The sequence below is a fragment of the Amphiura filiformis genome, chromosome 2 (assembly GCF_039555335.1).
Source record: "Amphiura filiformis chromosome 2, Afil_fr2py, whole genome shotgun sequence".
In the NCBI taxonomy this organism is placed as follows: domain Eukaryota; kingdom Metazoa; phylum Echinodermata; class Ophiuroidea; order Amphilepidida; family Amphiuridae; genus Amphiura; species Amphiura filiformis.
The window spans coordinates 67818055-67838648 of record NC_092629.1 but is presented as its reverse complement, the minus strand read 5'-3'; the positions used below and the strand labels follow the sequence as shown (position 1 = coordinate 67838648).

The following is a 20594-nucleotide window of genomic DNA, read 5'->3' as shown; positions in this document are numbered from 1 at the left end:
GTGTATGTAGGTGGGATGAAAAGCCGACGATCAATTGAAAATTTTGATCTTTTGTATTGAAGATATAGATTTTTCCCCAAAACACCAAAAATAATTAGGTCTTTTTGGGAAAAAATCTTCAATATGAAAGGTCAAAATTGTCAATTGATCGTCGGCTTTTCCTCCCAGCTACATACACTTTAAGAATATATCATTAGATTTATATAATTTACTTCTAGGACTGTTATATATCAAAAATGTGAAAAATATCAAATTTTAATAATTTGTCATAAAATTTGTATTATATCGTGAATTCCAAAAAATGAAAATTATTTGATATCAGAAAGACATTCTTTGTATTCATAATGCAATTCGATATGTCTGATGTGCTCTCATGTACCACAAAAAATACTGTCGAAACCCTCAAAACGCTCATTCCAGATCCCTTAACAGGACGAGGATTAAATATTGTCAATACAGTAGCATTTTGTTAGCATAATAGAATCCTTTGTGCCCAGAGTGTTTCAATATGTTTTGATGATGAGTTTGTAACCTTTGTAAATATAGTGAGTTTGTTGGGATGATTGTTATAAAAGTTTAAGCAAATGCATGTTTGTTGCAATATTCATACATTGTAGTTCAGGGTTTGGTTTTTGGCGGCAAAGTGAAATATCACTCATTTAGTTTTTGCCATATTTGCCTGCAAAAAAAGTCCAGAACTGTTGTTGTTTGTTATTGTTTTCCAGGTGGAAAAAACAACGGTTAAAACAATGTTTTGTCCACCTGCGGCAAAACCTTGCAAGTACTGTTATAGCTGGTAACTTTTTTTAGCTGGTGACTGTTTCAGTTACACTTGAATTCAAATCAAATATTAAAATTCCATTACAAACTTATTATACATGTACTAAGGTGTGTAATAATCCATGTTAGTATACTTGAATTTAATATGATCAAAGTCGATGTCGCACATCTAAAAGCGAGGGGGTAAGTACAATCAATTTATGAAATATTGGCTATTTGTATTATCATCAGTGATCAGTGATTGACGTTTAATGATCAATGAGTGATCATTTAGTGATTAACAGTCGATGTGCATCAGCGTTGACTGCCTTATGCTATGACATATGCAGTCACTTCCGGTAAATTGAGACTAACTTGTGCTTAAAGCTTTATATCAATGACGCAAATATTGAGCTCCGGAATAGGTAATATCCTTAAAGTAGTATTATACTGATTTCAAGATGTATTATTTCCTTCTTTGAACAAATTATAATTTACTATACAAACTTAATATGAACGTTGAACAAGTTGTATTCGACCGACTGAACGACTGACCAACCATCTACCAAAATAGTAACGATCGCTCTGTGTATTTGCTTTCAAAATCTTTAACTAAATCCTTTTAAGGGGAAGCTGCACCAGGATTGTTGTGAAATAGGGGTATTTTTGTATTTTTATGTTTTTTCTAAATTAAACATCTATAGAATTTGGGCCTTTATTTGCTTTTTATTTGATTCAAATCGGACATTTGGTTCAGAAGTTGCAAGTAATCAAAGGGAACAACGTAATGCGAAAAAGTCGCGAATTGAATTATGTCCTATACTAATACACGTAATATATTTCTTATATATTGTATTGTTTTCAAGGGGCGATATTTAAGGAATTTCTGGATAAAAATTAATTTCTGAATAATGTAATATGTTTATTGCATATAAAGAGTGCTAATAATTAGTATAAATGTTATTGTTGACAGAACCATGATTTTATAATATTTGATATGCATAATTGCTGCCTAATTAACATATTAAGTGTTTCTAGACTTAAAATGTCATTTTCTGCCAGATGTCGTTTCGCGTCATTTTTTACCTTTCGCGTCACTTTTCTTGGTAATGGTGCATCTGTCTGAGCTTATATTTGGCAGGTATGTTGGACATACCTGTATCTAAAAATTAACAGAAGGAAATTTTGAAAAACATCTGGTAACCATGGAAACGACCCGTTTTCGTAAATTTTCTACCAAAATGCGCAAATTTACCAATTTTAATGCACCGTAGCGTAACCATACAACTTTTTTTGAAAATTCTCTCTGTAAATTTTTTAATTAGACCTAAATTTGTCAAATAAAACAAATTTCAGAAAAAAATACCAAAGAACGACTGAGAAAAATGGCGCGCAACGACATCATGTGAAAATCCAACATGGCCGCCTTTACCATGGCAACCGTTATAATGACGATCATTTTTTTGGCTGGAATCGCTAAGTTTGATCAGCATACACATTCCCACCAATTTACAAGTGCACAGGTCAAATACTTTAGAAAATCACTTTTTTCAGTGCAGCTTCCCCTTAAAGGCCCATTCAGTGATCACAGCAAAAGTGTACATAAATTACAAGTAAACATAAATCGCTTAAAAGTGCAAGATAAGTCATTAAAATAGTCACAAGGTGTTTTTAAAATGAAAAAGAAATGAAAAAATTGACGATGTTGAACCTTCATTTCAAATTTCTCCACTCAAGTATAAGAATTACAGATTCGTGGAAAATTTCTTATTCTGTCTTTAATACATGGCTTTCGACTTTACCACTGAAAAAGATATGTTAGCACATAATTATACACGACACTAACAAAAGTGGCAAAATCGGAATTTTGATGCTTGTTACGAATCAGCGAATGAGCAAATCTCTGAATAGGCATTTAAGACACATTACTACAGATGACCGACCAACCAAATTGTGACATGATCAAGGGGAATGATAATATCGTTTTTGAGATATTGGCAATAACAGTGTTCAAGTTCTTATGTTTTATATTGTTTTCAGCCATTGATAAATTGCTCATAACTCGGTGACCAGATGGTCGATTTTGATGGGGTTTGCATCCAAATGTAGCATTTGTAAACTGCTAGAAAATAACGCAAACAACGTCTTATTGAAAAATGCCGACAAGTGACTCATTCCCCTTGATCATGTTACAATTCATATTTAGCCTAGAGACTACTGCAGCATTTTTTGTTTGCCTTAGTAATTATTATTAGTGAACACAAAAAACGAATGAGAAAATATTATTGTTAACATATTATACAATGAGAACTATTTAACAAAGTCATGTATTTGCGTTATAAATCAATGGCGACCTCAAAATTTAAGTTAATGTTGGAAGTTATATGGTTTGCCATATCAGCTTTATCTGCGCACAAAATATACTAAATTTAGATTTCAAAATAAAGTATTCGATAGATGGAGAATTTTGTTCTGCGTATTTTGTCCCTAACTTATATAAATTTGAATTAAAAGGAGAGCTTTTTCAAAGTGCAACAATTTGACTTTCCCCTTTGGCTGTATTGAACCTGTAACAAAAGGTAGGAGAAATTGCATTGGAGGAAGACATCTCTAAATTTGTCAGTTTTGACACTCGACCATTTGCCGTTCAAATGAGTGTAGCTTAGTGAAATAAAGTCACATTGTGCTGAATAAGATATCAAAATACGCATAACACAGTTCGCCACCTATCGACTACTTTATTTTGCAAGTTAATTACAATTAATTGTAAATTGTAAATAATTACAATTTGAGCAAAATGTAGATAATAGATGTTGGTTTGAGTATTCCATTTTGTCACAAAATAAATGAAAAAAAATGCTTTTCCGTGTTACCTTAGTGTCAATATTGTATTAGCAAAACCTAGAGTATACATAAAACCTTGATTAAAGGTAGAATTTGAAGTATTCTACTGCTTGATAGCACAATGATGACAATATAGGCTATTATATATTTATGGTGCTTGTCCTTTCTGACAACAAATTTAGAATTTATTACTCTCTCACAGAGCGAAAAGTGGTTGGTGTTTGACAAATGAGGTAGCGGCTCTTTTCCCAACACAACAAAGTCGCTCTACATCATTGGGTAAAAGCCAATCACTGTAGCTCAGCGATGTAGTAAAATCCAGTTTCAGATGTTCTGTCCCTCTTTTTAATACCCTGATATTTTGTTTCTGAACAAAAGAGAAACGAAAACTCATTACTTGAAACGAGGGACTGGTCCATTTGATTTCAAAATTGGAAAGTTCATCTCATCGGTCCATTGCTTTAAAACATAAAAACGTCTTGCCGGTTTGAATGAATGCCCAACAAATGATATCTCTTTTTCGGTTTTCTATTCAAATTCGACTCATAATCTTGACATATTTATCGGTATTCGTATTAAATTTCATATAGGGCCCCGTGCCTAATTTGACTTCTATGTTATTTATTATGAATCAACGGAAATCGATTTAGCTTTTATTAGACAGGATGCGTGTCTCCAGGCTGGATGACGTTTTTTTGTCGTCTTTTGATTTAAACAATGTCAGCTTGCAGATGTTTTCGACTATTTAGGGGCGCACCATTTGATTTCCAAGGGGGGGACATGGGAGTTTTTGAAAAAAAAATCTTCGCCCACTAGTGAGACAAAAAAAATGCCTCACTGCAGAGGTAAAAAAAAACTACCTCACCCAACTCTGTATAAAGGTATAAATTAAAATTGAAAAAAAAAATCACTTTAAATCTTGCCGTCTGGTAAGCTCTGGTAAGTCTTGGATATGCTTCGTCCGTCAGTTAATGATACGAGCGTCTTATCCGTAAAAAAATGAGGTTTATAATAGCAAAGAATGCATACAAGCTGATGCATCTCGCTTGCATGACCCTAAACATTTCAGTGGCATTAGGTGTTTCTCGACCATTTAACTTTTTTTGTTTTCTTTCACATTTAGTTGTGAGGTAGGTGCAAAAACAGTGTTTAGAAATCCGGCACAGATTGGTGTTTAGGAAATTAAATAACTAAACAGATCCTAATTACAATAAATTCATAATTATGATTATGTGTTTAGATGTTTAGGATTAAAGTACTTCAGATTCATTCAGATTCATTTATTTGGTTTCATCTCCAACATACATATTCATAATAATAATAATAATGATAATAATAATAATTGTATTATTGATAGTAATAATAAAAATATTTATGATATGATATGAATAGAATATCATATGATAGAGACGGGGATGCCAGTCTAGAACGCATAGCGTGAGTCAGGTGGCACCCCGTTGTTTACAAAAGACTAATAACATACAATATACAAAATACTTAAATGTATAGGATCTAAACATTAAGGGGACTCGATCTTTTGTGCGTAATTATAGAGGGCCAGGGGATTCACTCTATCATTTAAAAAATTATTTGAAGAAATTAAAGAGCCCTAAGAATAAAAAACTGTAGTGTAATTCACGCCAGACACAATTTCTTTATATGACAAAATGTATTTTTGTAATCGATCAAAAAAACAAACGTTTTATATCAATTTTAAATTTAGCCTGAATCGGTAAATATGGTACCTCTCGCCCTTTTTTAGGTCAAGGCTACTTTTACCATTATGCAGCGAACCATTGTTAAAGCTATTTCACATACATGTACAAAACATTCTAGAGAAAGAATGAGACTATATACTGTTGAAATATCTTTTGTTGATTTCGAATGATAATGTCATGAAGTCGTAAATTTTAAGGTCAAATTCCTAAAACCAAAACAAAACATTGCGACGCAGATATTTCCCGACTTACGCAATTTCATCATCACATCAGTGTCTTTATTATTTGTTTGAAACCTTTCCCAAACGTTCGTGCTCTTTATGCATAAAACGGCTAATCTATCTTTACAAAACGCGTCTTTTTTTAGTAAACAAAAGGGTAAAGATGGCATTATGAGATTTATCATTACACTCCTCCACTCAACTGCCACCGTGGCCGAGCGGTAAAGCGCTAGACGCGTAATCAAAGGAAGTTCCGAAACTTTCTAGACACTAATCGTAGCAATCATCTGTCAGATTTTTAAACACTGTTTTTGCAGTGCTAGGGTAACGGCATATTTCATCAAATTATAGAGATGACAAAAGATCCAGATTTGGCACGTGGCTTCCAAAATTTGTTTGAATAGGCTCAAGTTCTGGAACCACACCAACGCATTCCACAAGTCATAAGGAAAGGTTTACTTTGACGTATAAAGATGTAACGAGTTATAAATAAAAACACCAATATAAAATTTGAGCTCTATAGATGAGGTTTCCTCAATGTTTATCAACTAAGGCAAGGGACTGGTATATCGATATGCTTGAGTGAACCCCATGCAACCACTACACTGTTTAATAGCCTTATTGTGATGTGGCGGAGTTTTAAAAACACGGCAAAAAACAGTGGAAATTACGATGATGCGTGCGCATACTGCCAGGCATTGACGTCAGAAGTCAACTCATCTATTTATTAAAAAAATGATGCTCAGATTTTGATACACATGGTCTCAATGACTCATAAAAGTTTGCTTCATATACTAAAATGACGTAAATCGGTGATTCAGGTACGACGTAACAAAAACATGATCTATGCATCGTATGAAGGTTTCAAAGCTATTAAAGAACATGAAAAAATTGACCTTTTCTGCTAAACTTAGCTCCGGAAGAATACGTATAAATGATAAAATCACAATCCAAAGATATATTTTAAAATTCCTCTCGGAACAAAGCGCTGGAATAATAAGCATAAATTAACTCGATAAAGAACGCAAACATTGGATCTAGTATACTCCATCCGAGATAATGACATCGTTAATTGCTCTGCGTTTGCTAATTAAAACGTATCCGATTTTGTTTCTGTATTGCAATATGTATATCATATAAAACGCGAAGTGTTATAGTTCAAATCCTTCGAGACCTAATTCAAACAACCTGACAAAAGTCACCATCGCTTTATTCGAGATCATAATGGTAATTAAATGTTCCGACTTGGGATGATTTACAAACCAAAATGCGTTCAAAAAAACTTGTTTTTTTTTGGAATATGCTGGCAAATTGCTGGGCTCGGAAATTATTAAGAAATGTTATAATTATGACGCGGTTCAATAGGGCATTGACCCGAGACGGGCTGTTTATTTTATTTGCCCTGATATAAAAAATAATTTCGCAGGAGCGAAATGAAAAATCATTGAAGTCTAACCAACCCCCTCCCCCTATATGGGAATCTTTGATGGCCGGTCCTACCCCGGGTAAGGTGCTGGGGTGAAAATGTTATCACCAAAATGAGCGCAAATTATATATCTACGATTCGCTTATGTCGTTTTGGTCGTAAACGCGTGCGTTTTTTATGACGGATTTGGGTGGGTTGGTACACCCCCATAGTAGTTCTAGGGTTAACAATTTATTTAAATTTTTGTAAACCTAATACTATAACTTTGACACAGAAAGAACCGAATACTGACTAATGAGTCATAACGTGTACGAGGGTCAATCAATATGTTCAGCTTAAACTCACATATTTTTAACTTCTGTGGGTTATGAAAATGTTTTTTCCACGTGCTTATACATTGAAGGTTCCCCTGCACAATAAGGCCATGTCACTTATATTTTAAATAATATTTTGGATTTATAGAATACATTTTTCTAGAGGATTCAAACAGGGGCGTAGCCAGATTTCTTGGTCAGGGGGGGCAAAATAAAAATTTTGGGGCACAGACGAAAAAAATTGCAGTTGCATCATACAATACATAGAGACTGTATGTCTTCGAGCTTCCCGAAAAAGGCCTTATTGGGATGATGTGCGCGCGCAAGCGCAAAAAAAATGGTATTTTACATTATTTTCGACCATTATCCGGCTAAAAAGGGCTATATTGTTACAATGCGCGCGCGTAGCGCGGAAATTTTTTTTTTTATTTAGGCCCTGAATTTTGCTAGAATAGGGGCTCCTTGCCCTTTTTCTTTTGCTTTTGCCCTTTGATTTTCACTTTCATTTTTTGTCAAAGGGGCACTTTTTTCTTTCATTTTTTGTCAGGGGGGCACTCTGGCAAAAAATAGTTTACAATAACATTGTGAAAACATTTAAGAAATATTGTTGTAGTGTGTTTTGATACAAAATATATTAACCTGTTTTTTGACCTTTATATAACCCTACATTTAATGTTCTTAATTAAAACGGTTTTTTTAAAACCTAGAATATATCTTGTTTAAAACGTTTAAAAAATTTTTTTTGTGTTTGTTTTGTGTCTTCCTTAGACTGTGTATTGAATAATTACACTTTTAAAAAACAATTCTAGAAACTTGTTATTATGGCAGGCTTTGACCTGAACCATACATATGTATACCTTGGCGCTTTGTAAACAATCTCAATTCTCAAGACTCGAGCAAGAAAACATTTCTTATATTTTTTTTCACTTTTTTCATGATTTATCAGCGAAAAAAGTATAAAAAAGTAATTCAATCTATAGGCTTATCATTATTTACAAGCTACTCAAATAATTATTGTGTATAAGTAGCTAAGCAGTGTAGAAAGATACTTTGTTATTCACTCTGATAAGAGGAACAATTTGAGATACATTACGACATGATGGAACTGTTTTAAATGTTGGACCCCATTGTGTCCTTTGACTCGTGGGAACCACAAGAGACATATAAAATAATGGAACCAATCATATTTGTATCCGTGCACACTATCTTGAGAAAATAATGTATATTTTCTAGATGCACAGTAAGTTGTGCTTTCTAACAACAAGTCCCGCCGCGTCTCAATTAAATTTGCTCCAGCTTTTCTATATAACTTAATCTTAGTCTAGACATCCAGATCGATATGACAAAGGAGATCATGTGTATCATGTTTATTTCAATTACAATTTTGACTTCCTTTATCGGAAATGAATTAGACAGAAAGAAAGACGACTTAAAACATTGATAGTGTATGTACACCCTCGGGATTCGTGCTATATTTCTTTTTATTGAAAACATTTGAACTTAAACCGAGACAAATAAACCAGTCACGTTTAACACGAGTTACCAGCCTGCGAGTTACTATCGTTTTCACATTTCCACCTGGCAGAATTCTTGAATCCTGGTATTCGGGATTATGTTTGTTTAGTTCGAGTTTTACATAATTTTACGATCGACATGAATACTTTTCTTTCGTTCGACCCGGGTCTCTCAGTACCATTAAATGTGCCAGTGATAGCATCGAAGCGTTACCGTTGCCATGGAAATGGTATAGAACTCACGGGTTACAAATTTGACAACATAGCAGAAAAGATTCCTTAGACTCTTCTGAACACGTCGATTATAGATATATCGCCCGGGACCCATACCCATTTCTGGGACGACTCTGTACATTATAATATACGAAATGAAGTCATCATCTAAATGTGATAAATACATAGGTCAATATTTGCACGCGGGGTGGGTGCGGCATGCGGGAGTGTGGTTGTGTGGGTGTGCATTTAGCATGTGATTTCTGTATTTATGTTATTATTATTTTAATATTATGCAAGTCGCGTGTGCAATCTCCTATTTTACCTCCTATTATGTATTCTCACTGTATGTTTGAAGGAAATAAATGGGTTTTGGGGCCATTTTGAGTTTCTTGTCGACATTCAGAATTTCATAATTGCCGATATTAGTGCTACTGCATACCAACATGGCAAAACTAATATATCAAGCCTAAAACAATTGAAATTGTACAATTAAAATCAAAATGAAGGCCATCTTGAAAAAAAAAAAGAAAAATGGACGCCTTCTGACGCATCTGGATTTTTGTAAACATGTATTATTAATAAATACATTTCGGCTTTTATATAGCGCCTTTTCCCGGATCTCAAAGGGTTCAAAGCGCTGTAAAAATCGCTTCCATTTTGAATCATCACAATCAGATCGCATCTACTAGGCATTGTGCATCCGGACTGGCGAAAACCTATCCGCACTTATATTGTAATATCCACCAATTTTCTGTGCAGGTCCCCACATTCCATTGGGTGAAGGAAGTTTTTGATAACCAAACGACTAATCACCGATTTTGGAATGCAGGAGGAAACCGGAAATCCCGGAGAAACCCTGCGAGAGCGAGCATGGAGTCGGGATAAACCAAGTGCACATGAGTTCTTGGGCCACACCGGAGCTTGAACCCGGGACCTCGGTGGTGCAAGGCGAGGAAACAATCGCTGCGCCATCTCGTTCTAATATGTTGCTTAGGACAAACAAGTTGAAACAACATGTTAGGACATGCACATTATCGGACGTTTCCCAATAGAACGCATGTACCCTACTATGGGTCTTGCCGAAAACAGGCGTAGATCCCGGGGGATGGGAGGAGGGGAATGGTCCATACAAATACCCCACCCCCACCCGATCTCCAATGTTAACGCCTGTATGTGGGTTACTGACCAAATACACCTCATATTTGGCCATTTTAGCCCCAAAGTGCATATTTTTGTGCGCTTCGCACGAGTTTATTACACTTTTGCACCATATTTTATCAGTTTAGCTTCGAAATGACAAATAATATGTCCAATCCCATCCCAAATGTCAAATCGTATCCGCAATTAAGCGATGCGACCGACGGTTTGTGTGTCTGGGCTTCATGCTCAGTAGAAGATAACAAACATGCAACAATAGCCTACCCACAAATAAAAAATGATGACATGGTAGGCAGGTAGGTAATCGAGGGAAGAATGATAAGAATGAAACAGGATCAGAAAAATATATAATCGGGTGCTACGCTATTCAGACAGCTTTTGTTTGGAATTAATATACTGTTAAATATGAAACAAAGAATGTATGTCTCAGACACCCGCGCGCATTGCTATGTGAAATCCAATTTAGCGCTTAGCGCTACGCGTTGGCCGTAATTTTTTTTGCCCCTATTTTCATTTTTTCAGTATGTATAGCGATCCAATTTTGTCTTTTTGTGACGTTTGGTTGTAGTTTTTTGTACACATTTCGCCACGATTGTAAAAGAGACATACAAAACTATTCATTGTGTAGGCCCATTACTATGTCTCTGTATTTGAATATCAAAAAGTACATAAATATTGTGCCTTGACTGTAAAAAAAACAAATATCGCATAGCACTTAGCCTTATTATACCACACGTGTCTGAGACATACTTTCTTTTTTATTTGGCCTTAGGAGATATTGCACAGAAAGGATATTTAAAAAAAAAGTAAAATTGTAAAACATCACTGAAAGGTAAGCACAAACGGGTGAAGGACAATCACATATCAAAAAGTAAATTGCTCCAAAACCCATCGCCGAAAAAAGAGAAGGTCGAAAGAAGAGATTTTTTGACATCACAATTAAAATAGCTTAAGATTAGAAAATGGGGGGAAACAATTATGTTAGTAGACGGCAATAGCAAAGTATTTTAAGGTTACACGAAGAAACGTATAAAAAGTTGTTCTCTAAAACCGCGTTTTCTCACCAATCAAATATCGCAGTGAGTCAAATGTTGGTGCATGGATGTATCTTTACATTATTTGTGTGCGTTTATACAAATTTTTAGAACCAAATTGAAAATCCTTCGTTTAAATACTTTTTACGCACCATGTTCACAAGATCAAAAACGCGTTCCATGCAATTTTTTTCAAATGTGCGCCCCGTATAAAACCACGCCGAGTGATTGTTTTCTCCTCTTGTGTATTGTACTACAAATCGACAAAAGAAATAATGTTGCCAAGGGGAAGAACCAAATACAGTATCGATTAAATTTTATTAGCCCGTTTTTGGGAACAATTTTCGAGAATATTGTACCATAAAACACTGTTCTGTTACATTATCGATATCTGGATTGTGGAGCGTTAATTTTGATATCTAACTGCCTACATTAGTTCTCACATATCTGTACATATCATACTTTACCATTTGAATTTCACTCCAAATTTAAGCTACTTTTGCAAAAAACGAGATTTTTCGCCATCGATACCTCCGACATTTACAGCGGCAATGAGCTTGTTTATCATAACAGCCTGTTATGCACTATTCCATAACAGTCAGTTTGATTTCAATCATTTTCATATGTCCCTCCGTGGCTCAATCCGTTAGCGCGCTGGACTCACACTGGACTATAGTTTTGAGCTGGAAAACTTTGGTAAGTGTTCGAGTCCCTATGTGGTCCATTCCATTTAGTTTAGTTTATTTTTCTCTCACTTTTTTCTTGTTCGTTTCTTTCTTTCTGACTGCAGTGATTGATTGTTTTTGCCCGTTTTTTTTCATTATATAATTAAGGAATTTTTAGGCATATACTAGTCTAATAGGCGTGGCCTATGAATATATTTTTACAAATTAGATTAACTTGGTTGTTGGTTTTGTTATTGTTGTTGTTGTTGTTATTGTTGTTGCATAATCAGGGTATAAATAGGGCTACCAGGCCTATTATAGCCTATAGAAGCATTGATTTATTTCACGACGGATATCATCCAGGATAATTTTAAAAATTGAAAATTTAGAAAATCCATAGGAAAATTGCCAAAAACGGCTGCCCACAATCAAACCCCCCCCCGCCCCATCAGCCCATATGGTCCTATCATGGTCGTCCCCTCCCTATCTCCCTGCATATAGGATGACTAACGAGCCGCGGTTTGTCCGTGGCCCTAGTTCAGATTGATACACTAAGTACGCTTGAGTTCATTCTTTTCTGCATGGCTGTTTCCATTATTAACTTACGCCCCTCTGAAATCAAGCCTTGAAAAATCAATTGTATTTAACCTTAAGGTAATACGATGTATTGTTGGTCGAAACAGCAACAAAAAAATGTAGTTCACAGCATCTTGCGAATAGTAGTGGGCTTCAGCAAAAATTGCATTGCTCAATTCATAGCGAGCGTGTAGAAGAATTCAAATATCACAGATATACTTTTCTAGGTCCTGTGGTTCTTGAGTTATGTTGTAAAGAGGGCTGAAACAACAACACTTTTGTAAAACGTACATAACTCATTAACAATAATAAATTAAGCAGGTTTTCAAAGTATATGATTTGTAGAATGAACTTTTGCAAAACACCAAAGTTTTATTTTTCAATAATATATTGATTCAGATAATAAAAATCGATTTTTATGGCTGCTTCGACCATTAATACCTCGTATAACCTTAAACAATAATGAGAGAATGAATTTAATCTATTCAACCAGATGAACGTACCTTGGAGCAACCAACGTTGCGGCCAGTACCACTGACCTGCAGCTGGGTTGTGATGTTATACACCTTGAGAACCGATGACGTCACCCTGTGACGTCATTTGGCGAGGTAGAGTAGACTGGTTGATTGAATAGATTAAATTCATTCTCTCATTGTATGATTCCCAGATGATTGAGAGTATTCACAACTTAAACAATAATGTGGTAGTAAACACTCTGGATATCTAGCCCTACAAGTATATCCTATAACAAACGCAATCATGGTAATCTAACAGCGCTATAGCATTGTGAAGTGTTTGTGTTTTGTATTCAATATATTTTTTTTTGTTACCCATGCATCCTTTAGACTTCTCCGTAGTCCACTTGCCCATTTTGCATACTGTGGCTATTACATTTAAGCATAAAACGCTGATCTATGTTAAATTGTGTGCAATAATATTATTGATAGATTTTCACATCTGATATTTTCAGTCCATGATGCAGTCATGTCTACATTAGAATTCATCTCGACCTTTGCAGGACTTAAACCCCATTAAAAGCTATAAACCAAGATAACACTCATTGAAACAGCTCAACTGATTAAATCGGATCTTCTCTGGTTGTGCACATGTGTCTGTTTTATATGTGCGGTTTCGCTATGAGGTGCTATAATACAGCTTCAGTTGGGTAACTGATTATAAAGGAAACGCAAGGAAACAATGGTATGTGGACCTTTGTTCACGAAATGAGACAATGGCCTGCTTTTTGTTAACCAGCATTCTTGAAAATGAGCAACATAATGATTGTTGACTTAACACGGTTTGGAAATAATTTCTTCATATTTTTGGTGTTATCTGTCGTTTACATATCCTTCCTAAAACACAAAAGTGCGCCTAAACACCTAAATTAGCTAAAAATTTAGGACATGTTACAAAACTATATTTGCTAGAATTTCATAGAATAGTTTAAATGTAGCTTGTACCGTTTTTTGTGGCATCCTTCAGAACGGAGCGGTCCGTTACCAATATAGCTCAATATTTTCGGTCAAATCTCCATTCAATTAACACGGGGAGTTGGCTAGCTATGAGCTAGCTGTGCTAGTTGTCCTCACTCATATTCTACGAAAGTGCGACTATTTCTGAACATCTAACCTAGCTGTAATTTTAGGTCATGTTAGAGAAATATATTTGCTAGAAGTTTGGAGAATAGTTTAAATATTGGCCGGTTATTTTTCACACAGTGATGTTAACTAGGCAAATGCAATACCGTAAACGTTCGCCTAATGGCGCTTTTGGATTCTTAGAAATGTGAGAGCGCCATCCTCGTACGCGTAAAATCTCAACAGCATTAAGGATACGTGTATGTTAAATTGAGCAACCTGGACATAATGCCTCAGAAAAAAATATCGTGACATGACCCAATACATTAGGTCACTAGGTTAGTTGCTAGAGCAGCAAATGTTTTGGGGTTTCTTCAGGTATTCTTTCTCAAAGTGCCATTGGACTTAATTTGTAAATCGATTCATACGTTATACCTAACTCATTTTGGTAAATCTTTTTATAACATTGTAATTTCTTCATATTTTTTAATATTCTTCAGTTCAAAATTACACCCTTCTATTGTCTGACCCGTTAGCTCAGTCGGTAGAGGGTGCGCCTTGAATGGTGAATGGTACTTGTTCGAATCTTGATTTCTGCCCCCACTTTTATGTGAAGAAGGGTCAAGAAATGTTTTTGGATTTTGTCCCCATTTTACGAACGAATATTGTGAATTTGTTTAAATATAATTTTAATTTTCTTATTTTTTTTAGATAAATAGGCACTGCGAACAAACGGCAACAAAAACCGCTCACAAAATTTGCTCCACCTGCTACCTATCAATGCGTGATATACAGTAAGCCAAAAAATCAAGGTACCAGTTGCATTTACCCCCTGTATATCCTAAACAAAGGCAAACATGTCATAATTGGAACCAACAGCTGCATCTTTCAGCTCGAATTTAAGACCTCATTCGTTGACATTGTCCAAGAAATAAAGACACGACGATCCAAAAACCCAAGGAAGATGCAAATATAAAAGTTGCAGTTTGCCACATTACATGTCCTATTGATTTGTACACAAAGCGTACGCGAACAAGATAACTAGCGCTGTGCTTTCATTGACTAGCACGAAAAACTAGCATCGTGCTTTCATTGACTAGAACACAAAAGTGCAACTTTTTATTTCGTATCTTCATCAAGTTTTGGACTACCGTTTCTTTAATTCTCAACCAATTTCAACAAATAAGGTCTTAAATCAGAGCTAAAGAGTACAGGTATTGGCGGCATGTTTTAATCTTACATATATGTCTTTATTTAGGATATACAGGGAGGAACACAACTGGTACCTTAATTTTTTGGCTTACTGTATTCCACTACATTTAACAGTTAAATGACCTTTGAAAAATAAAGCGGCCTCAATGTTTCAAATTGTGTAACTACATTACTTTATTCATTTATGCATTATAAATGATCAGCTATTTTTTCGTTTCTTAAAAGGATCGAACCCAAGTAGATCAGACCATTGATCATAACTATCAGACCAAGTAGTTACGTAACTCCGTGATGGTATCGGAACCAAGCACTGTTTGTATGGCGATCATTTCGATCACGCTATTTTGGTATGCCTTTTTTGTGTACTGATTGTTTCGATCGTGGTTCATTACTTAAGCGCGTGGTCCCGTTGACATAGTAACATTACGTAACTTCGATACCGGGCTTCGATACTGAATAGTTGTTGAGTGCACATAATATGGAAAGCCATTGGGGGTATTGTGTGCCTTCCAAAGCGCCTTATAACATGTTCTCATTGTGTTGTGGAATCCTAGCCAGTATTCAATGATAGCTATAGAGGCCTTGCGTTTATCGATTGGCTCCAAACAAAGGATTTATGATACATCCTCCGTGGAACAGTTTCAAACAAATATAGCTAGGGATTATTGGGGCAGAGGAAGGGGGGGGGGTCCCAAATTTACAAAAAGTCCGCGTCAATAAAATTGCGCACCCCCTATTTCGGCAACAAAAATTTTATGATCCCAAACCCCAAAATTCTATTGAAATCAGTCTTTTTGAATAAAATAACACACTTTCTGTGGTCATCCTGTGACTCTCTACATTTTATGACAACCTCCTATTATTTTTTCCAAGACTTTATGACCCCCGTATATTTGGGACCCCCCTTTCGAATAAAATGATATACCTCTTATGACCACTGATGCATAGGCAAGGACACTCGCGCGAATTGAAGGACTTGTCGCACGCGACAGTTCGTCTCACACACATAACAAATGCCTCAATCAAATAGGTTCATTACAACATTGATTGAATGGATTGAGTTACTCTAAAATGAAACGATAAAAACAAAGAATCATGAAAAAAGACACATACAAGATAAAATAATAAATTTATATAAACAATGTTAAAGATAAAATCAAGAAAATAGAGAATAAAATTTCCTCAAATCAGAAAAAAAAAAAACATTGACAGACATCATAATCTGTCAGAAATTACTGAATGAGATTTGAACCATCAATCTTCTCCACAAGTTCTTTTTATCCTCGCACTATAGTCTAATGCTCTGCTCACTGGGCCACAACGTATCAGGTGAATGATTACCGCATTATCATGAACAAGTTTGTTCGATCTTGTTCATAATTGTATGTGTCGATAGGTCTCACCCTTTAACTACACGTACCCTTAATGATCAGTGATAATAGTCGGTTTTACAGGGATGGCGCTCTCTCATTTCCATGAACTCCATAGCGCCATTAGGCGAACGTTTACGGTATACTTCTAACATACACTATTTGTAAAGGTCGCGCGTCAATGGTGAGAGCACTGTGTATTGTGTATAGGAAAACGGACAGTAACTGCAGTATGCATCGTACTCCCTTTATTTGTTAGCTTCCCAAGTGGACTACTTATTCTGGGTTGCGGTTAAGATTCTTTTAAACACGGGACTCTACGGAGAGTTAGTCCAATTTGGCCATGATGTAATGCATCTTTAAATGGATCTGGCTTGTGATTGGCCGCCCAGATCTCGCTATGCTTTAAATCCTCCGGGCACGTGCCATATAATACCTGTACCTGTATACCTGTGTACCTGTACCATTAACTACATCGTACATAACAATCTATGGAATTTGCGGCACGTTTGTGCTGGCGCGAAAGTTAAACTTTCAGTGGTGCATGGACGTATATTTAGCGCGTCTTGTACTACCATGCTCAGTACTTGTGGTTAAATTGGATTGATAAACAAGTATGATTGACAGTGTGTTTTAGAGACCAAAGTCCCTAGATAAAGTTCTGCTTAAAAGCCAAAGTATATACATGGTCGAAATTTTTACTCGGGCTTTCGCGATCAACAAACTGATAGATTCCAAAATCAGAATTGTTCAGTTTTTAAGTGAGCCATTTAATTATGCAAAATATATTGAATTTAATAACTCTGATTGCCACTAATCTTCTAATTATATAAACTCTTTATGACCATTTCACTATTGAACACTTTAATTTTAATAAACATCAGTAAAATTTTGAGTTCAACCGAATGCGTTCATCATGATTAATAATAACATACAGACTTGACATTTAATATGGAATATTTTTTCGCAAAATTCAAAGGCTGGTCTGGTAGGGGTCTGCATAAACCGTACGGGCTAAATATTAATTGAGGTGTGTCGGGAGATGGTGTAAAATAATTGTTTGATAGAAAATTTGTGCTTTCCATTAGTTTACATTTTGCCGCTAATAATGTAGTGAATTAGCCTAAAATGGCGGATTTAAGGAGACTGACTTTGATTTTTGTGGGGATAAAATTTCTGAGTATGAGCAAAATTATTCTGATATTGTCAAACTTATCTAATACCAATAAGTGTTCGTCAGAACTAAAATGCACTTGTAATCTACCAGTTTGAAAATAGGAGTAGTTTTTAAAAAAATATGGCTCTTAAAAGTGGTACGCGAAAACAAATAGGCTGTGTATGTAATCTGCTCTAGACATCTGAATAAATATTCTCAAATTTCGCATTGTAAAATTTTAAAGAAAGTGGCGTCCTTTGCTAAACTTCAATACCTTATCTTGGTCAATACATTTCGATCGATGCGAAGACTGTGTCACGTTTGTTGCAGTGGGAAAATCTGACTTGCTTTTTAGAATGAATGGAATTCCCACAAAGAAAGTCGGGAATACAAATACGAATACTAAAATACTTTTTCGTGAGCATAAATAAGAAAGAAGACCAGCCTCCGGAGTCACATTCTATTTCTTTTAATCAAAAACATTTCAACTTTCAACTTATACGGCAACTATACAATTGCTCAAATTTATATCATCGCGAATGCCTGGTTGGTTACTGCACCAACAGCGTCTTGTTGCTCAAACTCGGGACCATGCGTTTCGGAATAACATAGTCATTTGACCTTAAAATAGAACGAGCGACATGGACGGATTTAGAGCGTATATACCCCTCCAGTTTCTTGCTTATATAAACAATTTAGTTTAAGAATACAGGTACATATGATTACAATTATACTCTAACCTATTTCTATATGCAGCAGGCTGTCCTGCTAATAATGAAGAAATCAGAGATGCTAAGTGTGTGCGTACAGGAACCAGCCATGAGATTAATATGGATTGCAACTTATGAGTAAATGATGCGAAACAGTACTATCAAAAGCTTTTGACAGATCCAAACAAAGCATATCCAACTCCGCCCATAATTGAAGATTATGAAACAGCGAAATCCAAATAAAGCACAGTTTCTGCACATCTATCCATTAACTTTAGAACTACGAGGAAGGGGTTGTACCACCCATCCGTCATACAAAATGTGTGCCTTTACGCCCAAGCGACTTAAGCTAAATGCAGATCCATCATTTGGGCTCATTTTCAGTGATAAAAGTTTTACCCCACTACCTTACCCGGGGGTAGGACCGACCATCAAATATGACCAGGAGGGCCACCATAGGTTTCTACAGTAAAATACGTGATTTTCATTTCGCTCTTGTAAAATTACATGATTTTTACTTGTTAGTTAGTTTGAAATAGTCTTTTTTTTTCTTTTATATTTAGGAGAAAATTCGGTGAAAGGTAAACACAACGGACACGCTTAAAAACCTAAGCGTTTTGTTTAAAAGGCGCCCCATGATTGTGTGCCTCGGCTTGTCATAATTGCTGCCCCCACCCCCACCCCATTCGGCTGGACAAATAAAGTCATTTTACCCTCTCCAGGGCTTCTAACTGACAACAAATATAGGCTTAATATTTATACCAGATATCCTCTGAGAAATTTCACTTTTGAAAAAAAAAATCATTTCTTTGCATATTTTCACGACGATGCATCAATCGCTAAGCACTACATTATATATACCATTACATCCGAGAGCTCGTTGGTTGGAACTTCAATACTAGAAGCGACGTCTAATCAAACCGGGTATTTCTAATAGATTTCCATATATATATAGGATAAGTGCGAAAAAATAAAATTTCCGTATCCGTTGGCGGTTTGGCTTGCTTTAGAGTAAAAATGTGTATAAATATAAATTAGATATGCTTTCTCCGCGAGAAATTATAACAATATATAATATTTCCCCAAGTACGCCGTCGGTTAACACAGTGCCAATGCAGCCGCTCCCTGGCTGCACCGGTACTATATGAAAGAGCCATTTTAATTTGAAAGTTTTCTCAAAGCCCTTCCCAAGTTGAAAATCTAAATGCGGAATACGGTTGTTGTTTTTTTACCGTAGCCAAATTATTTATAGGCTAAGGTCTTCTTTCTGACATGTTCTTTATTCTTTCTTCCTTTCTTCTATCATTCGTATAATGCCCCGACGTAGTCATGTGTGACGCGATCAAGCAAAATCAGTCGGAACTCGGAAATATTAAATTTTCAGTTTCTTATAGGATAGTAAAAAGCATTTACAAAGCTGCATTTTGCAAAAAAACCCATTGAAATTGAACAACCAGTTCCAAAGATATGAGCCAAAAAAGAGTTTCCAAAACAATAGGAAACAAAAGGAAATGTTTTCTTTGTTTGGCTATATTGCAAAATCAATATTTCCGAGTTCCGACTGATTTTGCTTGATCTCATCACATATGCGTTTGTCAATTATGACCAAATTCGCTGACCATTGGGTGGTGCCACAAATGTCATGTCAAGGTCATTATGGCCAAAACATATTTTTCTACTACAAAACTGCTACTCCTTCCATATATTATATACATAGCACCGCGACGTTACTTGCGCACATGCATCATCTATAGCCAATGTCTAAAACTTTATTTGGGTTCAAAGATCATTTAGGGTTCATTTCCGGTATGTAACCATATATACCTTTTGATGAATGTTTTCAGTCATCCAGTTGTAGTATATGAAGTTTGGAATTAAATCAAAATACTGGACTTACTATTTTTAGCAAAGCTACGTTGCGTGTGATACCATCACACTTCATCAGGCAACTGACCCGCTGGACTGGTCATGTGACAGACGGCTACGGATCGGCTTGATGGTATCCCACGCAAACGTAGCTTTGCTAAAAATAGTAAGTCCAGTATTTTGATTTAATTCCAAACTTCATATATACCTTTAATACAATGTTGTTTCCGCAAATCACATAGTACAATGATTTCACTG

General features: G+C 35.6%; 1 protein-coding gene across 1 annotated transcript in view; it reads left to right on the top strand.

The window, feature by feature from the left end:
- LOC140142381 (sodium-coupled monocarboxylate transporter 2-like) overlaps positions 1-18612 on the top strand; it is a 36805-nt gene extending 18193 nt beyond the window's left edge. The window contains exon 10 of the mRNA XM_072164351.1: positions 18517-18612. Within this exon, the coding sequence (XP_072020452.1) occupies positions 18517-18612 (96 nt within the window). The remainder of the gene's footprint in view (positions 1-18516) is intronic.
- Positions 18613-20594: the final 1982 nt, after the last annotated feature.